The sequence below is a fragment of the Natrix helvetica genome, assembly GCF_964273705.1.
Source record: "Natrix helvetica genome assembly, chromosome: 4".
NCBI lineage: Eukaryota > Metazoa > Chordata > Lepidosauria > Squamata > Natricidae > Natrix > Natrix helvetica.
Window position 1 is genome coordinate 72,935,160 of NC_138550.1, and position 12,048 is coordinate 72,947,207.

A 12,048-nucleotide genomic window follows, 5' to 3' on the forward strand; every position below is an offset into this window, starting at 1 on the left:
TCTTCCCCGCCCAGTTTCCCTTTTGATTTTCTGGAGAAGTCAGCATGGAAGGTTGCAAATGGCTGTCGTGTGTATATGCAAATGATTTGCCAAGAATATGATTTCATGGATATCCAAAACTCCAAGGACAGTTGTAACCACCATTCATTCAATGCCATTGTAACTTCAAATGGTCGCTGAACAAATGGTTCCAAAAGAGGATTACCTGTAAGAGTCAGATACTTCAGCCCCTCCCTCTGTTGGAGATAGAAACGTTTGAGTGGCCATTCTCCTTGTTCTCTCACAATACAGTAATCTCTTTTAGTGTAATTCTGTTAGGACATGTCAGGCCTGTTGGGATAGTTAGTGTTGCTATCAAACTCCAAAGGTGATTGCTCAGGGCAAATGGAATAAGGAACTGATTGCCATTCCCTAGTGTTGAAGAAATTGCTCACTAGGTTATCAGCAGTGATCCTACCAAGGTTGTCCTGCAATAGCAACTTGTTCTGGATAGATGCTTGGCTCTCACAAATGGGCATATAGTTGGAAACATTTTTGTAAATTCATACATATCTAGTGTATCTTCTGTGTTTCTAAAATCCTAAGATATAACTAATTATCTGCACCATCTTTTATTTCAATTTACATTTAGAACTGGAAAGCTGAGCTTTTCTTACTTTCTCTCATAGTTTTCAGACATTAGAAAATTAATTATTAAATAGTTAAACATAGGAAATTAAAAAAGGGCAGTCATTCAATTCCTCTCACCATTTCTGGATGGCTCAGTGGTTTTATACTGGTGGAAACTAACCCTTCAAACTGGAAGTGTTTTAAAGGAGGAATAGAACATTCTAGAGTTAGAGCTATGATTGTGAGATTATTCTCTAGCACAGTGGAGAATGCAATACTATAACATAATTAATGTTCCACATATTCTTAATTATGTGCTCTCAATCATTAACTATATTTTTATATAAATGAATATAAAAAACTTAATTTAGCAGCAGATTTTTTATTAGATTGGCATTTTCTTTCTTTCTTTGGTACTTCACACATAATAATTGTAGTTCTTTCAACTAACCAGGCACTGCCATTGTACTAAAATTAAATTCATATTCCATCTGTTATAATACAATACAATAGTAGAGTTGGAAGGGACCTTGGAGGCCTTCTAGTCCAACCCCCTGCCTAGGCAGGAAACCCTATACCGTTTCAGACAGATGGCTATCCAACATCTTCTTAAAGACTTCCAGTGTTGGGGCATTCACAACTTCTGGAGGCAAGCTGTTCCACTGATTAATTGTTCTAACTGTCAGGAAATTTCTCCTCAGTTCTAAATTGCTTCTCTCCTTGATTAGTTTCCACCCATTGCTTCTTGTTCTACCCTCAGGTGCCTTGGAGAATAACATATAAGCATGTTCACTGCTTACTGCTAATGTAACATGGGGTGCATGAAAATCAAGTTAGTGAGTTCTAATATGGTGAATGTATTCATAGGTAGTTTGTATTTCTAAATGATGAAAAGACAAGTGATTTGGAAGAAGCTCCTCAAGTTTTTTAAAATTCTAACTTCTCGGCATTCTAAGCAGGTGCATGTCTAATTCTTTCTGTGAGACTTGCCTTTTATTGTATGCTCCATTTATAGGAAGCTGAGTTTGATTACTGCAGAGAGAGGGGGGGGAGGGAGGGAGAGAGAGAGAGATCTTAATTACTATCTGTTTTCTTAATACAAGTCACAATTTCTTTTTTCCCCTTTTTATAGGTCCTGCTGGGGATTTACATCTGGCTTCAATGTGAAATTAAGGTAGAAAAATGCACATAAACATGTGTTTCCTGTTAAGATTTAGTATACTCTGGTTATGCCTGAAGAGTGGGTCTTGTCTTTAGACTGTTAACTGCCAGCAAATATAAATGATTGTCCTAGATGTCAAGCGTGTCTCCTCTGTACTGGAGTGAAAATATCTACCTCCAGGTTCCCACGGAATATCATCTACAGAAAATGCTTCATGTTCTAAGGATGAAAGCCACCTAGATTCATGCACCTAGTCTATACAGTTGTTGTGGATGGTTTGCCATCTGAAAGCTCCTCAAGCTCCTGTCTGGGTCCTGTATCTGTTTCAGAAATGTCTCTGCTTCAGGCTTTGGGCCCTGTGCAGACCTGGCTGGGACAAGAGCTAGAAAAATGTGGCATTGATGCCATGATTTATACTCGCTATGTCCTCAGTCTTCTGCTGCATGATAATTATGACTACGATCTGCAGGAACAGGTATTTACATATTTTAGATGTGCTTGACTGAAAAATAAGTATGTTTTAAATTATCTGTGTATGCTATTATAATAAATAATACATTATAGTTTCATATTTTTAGAACAGGAAACTTGGGACTTTTGAAGCTTATCCCAAAATTTAGATATACTCAGTGCGTTGTTTGATAAAATAACCATCATGACAGAATGCCTTTGTAAAACTGAACTTCAAAAATAATTTTGATACAGTTTGGAAGATGGGGCATACTATTTATTTAGTGACCGTTCAGAGTCACAACAGCATTGAAAAAGTGATTTATGATTATTTTTCACACTTATGACAGTTTCAGTATCACCATGGTCACATGATCAAAATTTGAATGCTTTGCAATTGGTTCATATTTATGACGGTTGCAGTGTCCCAGGGTCATGTGATTACTTTTTGTGACCTTCTGGCAAGTAAAGTCATTGGGGAAGCCAGATTCACTTAACAATTGTGTAATTAACAACTGCCGTTATTTACTTAACAACTGTATCAAGAAAGGTAAAATGGAGCAAAATTACTTAATAAATATCTCTCTTAGCAACATATTTATCTTTGGGTTCAATCGTGGTCATAAGTTGAGGGATACCTATATTTTATTAGAAAGCCATTGTATTTCAAAAGTCTTAAATGTTTGTAGTGAACTGTGCTAAATCTTCTTAGATCCTTTTAAAAAAGAAAAATTTAAAGAACAGAAAAGTCTACTTTTGCTGTAATAAAAGCTGCTGTTTTATACGAGTTTAGAAACTGCGGGCATAAACTGGTTTTGTCCATTTCCCTGCCACATTCCCACTGGTGTGCCTCTCTTTCCCTTTGCCCCATTCTGCTATGCTACAACTCAGTCCTACTGTCCTGACTTTGATGTGCTCCAATACCTCATTGCCCTCCCTTGCTCCCATTCCCTTGAATTCTTTTGTTCCCTGGTGCACCTTCCCATTCTCCTTGTCTTCTATTTTTGCTGCATTTTCATTACTGTCCTAGCTTCTCTCTTTGCATTCCAAACTATGTGCTGTACCCTGCAGAATGCTGATATCCCCTTCTTTTTTCATTCTATATTTTTTCTTTCCTCATCTCTACTTCACCCCATTGCTCTCATTTAGCTTCCCACTACTTTCCTGGTGTTCTTTCACTTCTTGCTGTACTTTACCTTCCCATGTGTTTTCTAGTCATTTACCTATACTGCAGTGGTGGATTCATAATTGGTTTACTACTGGTTTGGTGAGAGGGCATTTTGCACGCGCCCCCACTGTGCATTGCTGCGCATGTGGTTGACAGAAACTGTTCTGCACATGCGTAGAAACATGCCGGCAACGGCAGATGACACCGGGGAACCAGTTCTGGGGTGTGGCAGGCCTGGGTCGCTGCAGGTTCCAGCGACCCAGGCCGCCAATACCACTACCGGTTCGGCCGAACCAGGCCAAACCGGTAGGAATCCACCACTGCTATACTCATAAAAATGCAAATGTTTTTTATTCTATTTCAGTCATATAACATACAGCTTTTATACACCACTTTAATTGGATTTGCTTTGCTCTCCACCCCATCTAATATTACATGTGCATTACTGTGTGCCATGTATAAAGGTGTGTGGGCATACATATTACTGTGTTTTTGTGTATGCATATTCAGATTTTAAAAAAATCTGAATAGATACAGTTCCCTTCTGTCCCAATTTATCTGGAAGTAGGAGAAGGCTGGACTAGGCAACTGAAATTACTTGGGAATGTGCTTTGTACCCTGCATCTCAAAATTCTTAGCTAGCCAACAAGTAGAGTACTGAATAGACATGTTTTGAAAACCACTGTGCTTGGTTTTGTATTTTTCATTTAAGTCATTCATTTTAAAAGCTCTACAATATGCATTTCTGCTCAAAAATATTAAATGAATAGTATATTCCTGAAGCTAGACTAAGTCTATGTTGTGAAACACAGTTAGGAAGTCTTTTTTTTCTGTTGGGGACACTCCCTAGTCAAGAGGGCTGAATTCAGAGCTGGGTGGGCTTATTCTTCTCCAATTGGTAGAAATCTTGAATGGTTAATGGTATAGAAAACTAGTTATTGAGAGAGAACTGAAAACTTTATTCAAGTGAAATGAGTTTGGTGGCTTTTTTAGCGATGTGACTTTGCTAATGAAGTATCAAGGTATTTTTAATTAGGAATCTAAAACATTTTTTTCTCCCAAGCATTGTTATGCTTTGCAGTTATTTAACTTGTGTGTTCTGCATTGGGATGTAGAATTATGCTTTTTGCCCTAACTGTGATATATATTAATTATCTTGTATTATTTTCATGTTCGTTTTCTGTTTTTTAATGTGTATAGGAACTTTTAACTACTCATTTATTAGACCATTCATATAAGTGAATAACCTATGACTTGGTCTAGAAAGGCTATAGTTATAGTATTATGGGAGTAATCGCTTTTAAAATATTAAAAAAAAATAAGTCGCAAGAATGCTATTATCACTATATTGGCTTATATTAGGATTGTTTCCCAAACCATCCTTTATGTGATACTCTTCAGATAATGTTTTGTGAGTACCTGAGTTATGAAGAGGTTAGGACAACTTGCCCTGACCAATTCATCAGGGGATATTCAACATGACATAATTCAAGAGAGGGACAATTGAATTGCAGCAGGCCTTGTCTTGCTTTAGGGTTGAATCTTCTTAGGTTAGAAGTCTTTGAGGCTAGTGTAAGCTGCAATTTTACTTGTCCCTCTCTTGAGTTATGAGGCGAGTTGGCTACAGTGAGTTATCCCACAGTGAATTGTCCCATGGCTAGTCATTCAGGGCACGTTATTTCATTCCAGTTTGAAGCATCCCATTGGCCCAAAGTCCTAGCTCTTAATGCTTTGCTGTCATGCGTAAAAAGAAGAACATGGCTGGGAAATGTATTTAAAAGCTGCACTCATGTATTCAATATTATACAGTGTTGCAGTCACCATTCTTAAGGCTTAGGTTCTGATACTAACATTCTTTACTTTTTCTATAATTCATCGTAATTTGTAGGAAAGAATTAAAGGGTGAGTTATTGTAAAGTTCATGTTTTAATTCCAGATATGAGCATCAAACATTCTTGGAAATATTTGCTTAGACATTGTTTGACATGTCACTTGTCGGCTACATTTTTCTGCCCCCTTCCCAGTTCATCTCTGCTTCTCTTCCTGGAGAAGACTGGATGCAGTGCTAAGGGAGAGTCATAGAAATTTTTTGGTAGGGCTTTTTCTTAGGCATTGAGCAGTGATGCAGTTACTTTCATAGCCCTGTTTTGACTATATATATATTTGTGTTACAACCCCTGGTATGCCCAAATATGGGAGGAAGCTCACTACTCCCCCTTTCTGTCCTTCGGCTCATTACAGAAAACCATCCAGGCAGAAAATCATATTTTTATTTTTAATGTTGTCTTTTTATATTTGTGTTGTATTTGTGCTGATAAATATTTATCAGCACAAATTTATTTTTATTTATTTATTTCTTTATTTTTACTTTATTTATTTATCAGCACAAATACAACACACACAAACACACACATATACACTTCTTAGTAAATATGAGATGCTTATTGTTGTACAGAGATGTAATTTGGCATGCTTATTCTGTACATAAAATTGCTGCTTTCTATTAGAAATTAGGTGCAGAGAATCCCTTGTTACTTTCTTTTCCTACATTAATTCTACCTGTATCACAGAATAAAATAGAAAAATCAGAGGAAATAGATAATTTTGAAACTTGAAAGCCAAATGCCAAAGCACTCTTTGTTTTATCATTTTGTCTCTGTATGTCTTTCTGATGTATTAATATAGCTTTGTTTTAACCTTTTTCTTGTATATTATTTATTCTTTTAATTGTCTTAAATAGTAAAAATTACCATAATCTCTAGCACCTAGCTTGAGTAGAAGCAATATTTCTGGTACAATTTATGCTGCAAGTATCTGATAAGCAGTGGCTTCTTTTCTGTTCAAGTACATTGAAGAAATGGGAGACTTGCTATAATATAATTCAGGGGAAAGGGAAAGAAAGAAGAAAGGACTTAAGATACAATTGTATACTAAGTAAAATTTTTAAAAAGCAGAATTGAACCATAGAAGAAATAATCAAAACTAATGAGAGTCAGTAGTTTGGATAACTAGGAAGTATAGATGAGATTTTTCTGTTAAATTATGTATCTTTGATATGATACCGCTCACATTCACTAGGAAGGTCATTCTACATTGGTGCTTACAAGTTTGTGAATCTTTTGAATTTTCAACATTTCTGTATAAATATATATGCCTCAAATATAATCTGTTCTCCTTGCAAGTTCTAAAACTAGATAAAGAGAACACAGTGAAGCAAATAAATCAAAACATTATATGTGTTTATTCATTGAGGAAAATTATCAATTTGAGGCCATTGGGGAGGAAAAAAGTCCATAGTCTTTGAATTGTCATGCAGAAGGAGTCAGTCACCAAGTGGCAGCATATGAGTTATGACATAATGAAAAATTATTGATATTTTCTGTTACACAGATGAGGGAGGTTTTTTTAGTTCTTCTCAAGATAAGTATGATATTGGATTGGGATTATATCTGATTTAGCTGTTCCACTTCAGGCAAAATCTGCTTATCCAGAGACTCTAAGGACAATTTGAGTGTTCTCCATAGTGAGGGGAGGAGTATCCAAGATGGGTTGACCTTGTCCTCTCTTGATTGGACTGAGTCAGATAAGCTCTTTTAGCCACACCTTGGTCACCAGGCTCCACCCAGTTATCGACTCAGTCCATCAACAGACAGCTGTGTTCATCCTGAGATCCTGAAGAAACTTAAAGGATAAATTTTTTAAATTGCTGCAAAAGCGATCGAAATTGCCTCCATGCTGCCTGATCAATCAGTAGAGGCTAAGGAAACCCCCAGTGGGGGTAGAAAGCCTGCGCAGCAACCGCTAAAGTGGCATGCAGCCCAGGTCACAGAGCAAGACCCAGGGCACTAAGTGAGGACTCTCACCAAAGACAGGCAAGCGAGCTCTGCAGAGGCCTCTGCAGAAAGGTCAATGCCCAAGAAGGCTCTAAGGGCGCCGGAGTACTCCACCGCTCCCCTCGGGTTGAGCGATGAACCGCGGTGTTTTAAAATGCCCCAGAGCGCCCACGCTGGCAACGATCCCCAGAGAACAAGGTGAGAGCCGGAGAGGCTCAGAAAGAGCTGTGGGAGGCAGGGGGAGACGAGAGAGAGCCCCCAGCGGCAGCGGGAGACGCGCCGCAGCCTGCAAAAGCACAAGCCGCTTCCACGTGCTCCAGTAAAGAAGATCTTTTTGAATTTGGAGCCGGGAGCCATTTTGAAACCACATGGTCCAAGATGGCAGCCCCCAGCATCTCAGAGGAGCTGGCAGGAGCCAAGCACTCAGCCCTGCAGCCAGCAACCACCGGAGGCACTGAGGAGCCCTTAAAAACATTAGAAACCATCTCGGAGGCATCAGCCAAGGGCGGGGGAGGCAAGGCAAAGGCCAAAAGGAAGCCAAAAGGGGGCTAAAGAAGCAGGCTGTGGATTCAAACCCCCCAAGCCTAGCTCCAAGTATGAAAGGCAGAGGCACCAAGCCTTGGAGCGCATCGGCCACAAGGCCAGCAGCAGGAAGACCCCTCCCCCCTGGCCTGGAACCTGAGGAAAGATTACCAGGTTTCTCTTCAACTGGCAGGGCTGCAGAAGGGGACCCCTCCCTGGTGAAAATTCCCTTCGACACCTTGGGCTTTGTCATCCTGTGTTCCGGCAACCTTGCTATCACGATTTATGCAAGCCCTATTCAATTCTTTTCTGAGCGCCTGACTAACCAGAGAAGCCCAGACAGAGCAACGATCGCTGCTGAGGCTTTCCCTTTAAAGAAGGTCTTCCTTTTATGGAAAAACTTTCCCTTTAAGGAAGAGAAAGGAAAGCAGCTGGTGGAGGGGGCGGCAAGGCTCTCAGTGAGCTGCTGTTAACAACAGGAGACCACAGGAGAGAGCGTGGCAGCTCTTAGTAGCACAAGCCGCTTTTCAAAGCTCTGACCGGCAGGGCTGTTGTATTTGCCACGCAGCGCCATTTGGAAAGAAGGGGGAGGAGAGTCCCCACGTGGCCCAAGGTGGCGGCCTCCTGCAGCTCAGAGGACACAGGCAGGAATCACATCCTCGCTTCTAAAGGCGGCAGCTCCACTGGAGGGGCAGAAGAGCCTCCAATCAGGTTAGAGATTACCGCTGAAGGTCCATCTAAGGGTGGGGGTGGCAAGGCAAAGAACAAAATGAAGCACACCTCCTCCAGGGTGGCTAAAGAGGCAAGCTCCGGCTCCAAGCCTCCCAAATCTGCCTCTAAATATGAAAGGCAGAGATATAAAACCCTAGGGCGCATCTGCCATAAGGCCATCAGCAAGAAAGCTCCCCCTGGTATGGAGCCTGATGCGATCACAGAGGAGGATCCCTCCCACCAAGTGAGGATTCCCATTGATACCTCAGGCATCTGGGGCTTTATCCAGGGATGGCAGTCTCCCTCACTACGGGGCATTCTCCTCAAGCCTCCCTTCTACCTCTGCAGGCATGAGGGTGGGCAACCACCAGAGGCAGAACAGTGTAAAGTTGAGGTCATTTTGAGCTCCCCTCGAGTAAAAGGGACATTCTAACTGAAATCAGCTGCCGGGATTTCCCCCACCCCCTGTTGGAGCAAAGAGGAACATCCCATTTCAGTGAGAAAGGCTGATTATCTCTCCTGAGATGAAGGACTCTTGTGATTAAGAAAATGTATTAAAAAGGGGCCAAGAGTTGCATGAGAAATGCAGCGTCTACCACCTAGCTGATTCAATCTGCTCTGAAAAGCCTGTTTTTGTTCTTCTCTGATACACTGAGAAAGCAGACGGGTTCCGAGTTCGGGTAAAGACCCTTAGGAATTCCAAAAACTGAAGAGTCAGCTTGACAACCTAACCAGCAGAATAGCCTTGGCAACTAGAGCCGAGGTAGCACAGGGGTTAGAGTGCAGTACTGCAGGCTACTTCAGCTGACTGCTAGCTACAGTTTGGCAGTTCAAATCTCACTGGCTCAAGATTGACTCAGCCTTCCATCCTTTAACAGCAAGGAAGGCGCCATTACCAATTACTCCAAACAGACACAAGCAGCGCCCTCTAGTGGCTCCTCTACAAACTGCAATCCAGTATTTCAGGCCAACTCGTGAACTGCGCCTGCATCTCCAAAGCCCTGCAATGCACTCTAGTGGCTGACCAGTGAACTGCATCTACTAAGTTTTGCAACGCACTCTAGTGGCTGACACATGAACTGTGCCTACATTTGCAAAGTCTGGCAACACACTCTAGTAGCTGACACGTGAACTGCGTCTGCTTCTCCAAAGCCCTGCAACGTACTCTAATGGCTGACCAGTGAACTGCGCCTGCATCTCCAAAGCCCTGCAACGTACTCTAGTGGCTGACCAATGAACTGCGTCTGAGTCTACAAAGTTTTGCAATGCACTCTAGTGGCTGACACGTGAACTGCACCTGCATCTACAAAGTCTTGCAATGCACCTAGTGGCCGACAAGTGAATTGAACTCAAAGAATTCATAACACAGTCAAGAAATTTTCTGAGCTAATCCTAGGCATAGAATCATAGCACCCTTCTAGCCATGGCAAAAGGGTCAGACAGGCCAGTCCCCATGCCTGAACCCACCACAAACTCAGAATTGGATGTCCAACTATGAGAAATTGCAGAAGCATCTCAGATAGCCTATGACCTTAGACAGCATTCGCTGAGAGCAGAACGTATAGCAGGGGTAGAGAACATCAGAGCTGACTGGCTCAGCCGGACCAAGGTGGACAATTCGGAGTGGAAGCTGCAGCCAGCAATCTTCGAGGAGCTGGCAGAGTGCTTCGGACGCCTGGAGGTTGACCTATTCGCCATCCCTCTCAATGCCCAGCTCCCGAGGTTTTACTCCAGGTACCGGACACAGGGGGCAGAGGGGGTAGATGCTCTCCGCGACCCTTGGCCTCAGGGGCTCCTCTATGCCTATCCACCCTTACCCCTGATCCCCAGGGTCATACAAAAAATATTGCGGGAGGGGGCAGAGGTAGTACTGATTGCCCCACACTGGCCCCGAAGGCCTTGGTTTGCCGATCTCCAATCCCTCTCAGTGAATAGGCCCTGGAGGATCCTCCAGGAGAGGATCTCCCTCAGTCAGGGGTCGCTGGAACACCCGGACTCTCAGTGGCTCCAGTTGACCGCTTGGCGCTTGAGCAGAGCATCCTGAGGGAAGATCACTTCTCCCTCAGGGTTATACAAACTATCCAGGCAGCTCACAGACCCTCCACGGAGCGCATTTACAGCACTACAGGGTGGGCTTTTTCAACATGGTACATCCCTGGGGGCCACGATCCAGTCTGGGCCACTGTTGTACAAGTTCTGGACTTCCTTCAGGCGGGGCTGGACAGAGGGTTGGCTCCCAACACGATTAGGAGACAAGTCTCGGACATTTCATTGGTACTCCTGTGCGGTAGATCTCAGACACTGACTCACCATCTGATGGTCAAGCGGCTCCTCAACGGGGCCTCCAATCTTAAACCGCCCATGATGCACAGGTATCCTTCCTGGGACTTACACAAGATGTTGGACCCTCTGACAGGCCCTCTGTTTGATCCATTGCGTACTGTCTCTCTGAAGTTCCTGACACTTAAGGTGGCCCCTTTTGGTGGCCATCACCTCCGCCAGGAGAATATCCGAACTGCAGGCTCTGTCTACAAGGGAAGATGTCTGCGTATTACCACCAGGACAGGGTAGTGCTAAGGTTGGACCCCTTCTTCATACCCAAGGTGTGCTCTTGCTTCCATTGCTTGCAGGAGCTGATATTGCCCACTTTCTGCCAGGACGCATCCCTCCCATTAGAGAGGAAATGGCATGCCTTGGACGTGAAGAGGGCTCTGAGGATTTACTTCAGAAGAACTAGACCGAACAGGAAGTTGGAAGCCCAATTTGTTTCCTTCGAGCCGGGGTCCCTGGGGAACAAGGTGACTTCCACCACGATAGGCAGGTGGTTAAGAACCTGTATTGCTTCTGCCTATCAGGCACGGGGTCTGCAAACACCGAGCTCTATCACAGCACATTCTACACAAAGCTCAGCCACTTTGGCGGCCGGGGCCAGACAGGCTTCACTATCTGAGATCTGTAGGGCAGCCACAGGGTCTTCTCCCTCACCATTTGTGAGGAATTACAAGTTGGACTCTTTTGCTTCTGTGGAAGCGTCATTTGATGTAGGGTTTTGCAGACTGTTCGCAAGGCGGGGGAGAGATCTCACCAGGCATAAGTACGTCCCTAGGCTTTGGTACGTCCCATCCTGGATACTCCTCTCCTCACTATGGAGAAAGGGCGTTGGTACTTACCTGATACGCATCTTCTCATAGTGGGGGAGGAGTATCCAGCCCCTCCCTGATATGGGTATGTTGCGAAATTGTTAAGTTGTTTGTTGAACTGTTCTGTTGAAGTAATAAATAAAGGTTTGAAACTAAAATAAAGTCTAGAGTGGATGACACAGCAAGTCGGAAAGAGTTCTTCGCCGATAACTGGGTGGAGCCTGGTGACCAAGGCGTGGCTAAAAGAGCTTATCTGACTCAGTCCAATCAAGAGAGGACAAGGTCAACCCATCCTGGATACTCCTCCCCCACTATGAGAAGAGGCGTATCAGGTAAGTTCCATCCCCGTTTTTCATCTCCCCCTCTCTCACTTTTGCCTTTAGTTGTTTCATGTACTTTTTTCTCCAGTTCTTGTACATTTAACTTGAACATTGTGTCCCTAGTTGCTGGTTT

General features: G+C 43.1%; 1 protein-coding gene across 7 annotated transcripts in view; it reads left to right on the forward strand.

Moving 5' to 3' along the window:
• KIAA0232 overlaps nt 1-12,048 on the forward strand; it is a 94,467-nt gene that overhangs the window by 25,533 nt on the left and 56,886 nt on the right. For 4 of the 7 annotated variants that reach the window (XM_081950071.1, XM_081950069.1, XM_081950075.1 and 1 more), the window contains one exon: nt 1,742-2,246. The exons of 1 other annotated variant lie outside the window; for it this stretch is intronic. In XM_081950071.1, coding sequence (XP_081806197.1) covers nt 2,016-2,246 — 231 coding nt within the window. In that variant the 5' untranslated portion in view covers nt 1,742-2,015. The remainder of the gene's footprint in view (nt 1-1,741; nt 2,247-12,048) is intronic. 2 more of the 7 variants (XM_081950073.1, XM_081950072.1) reach the window with 1 other exon arrangement.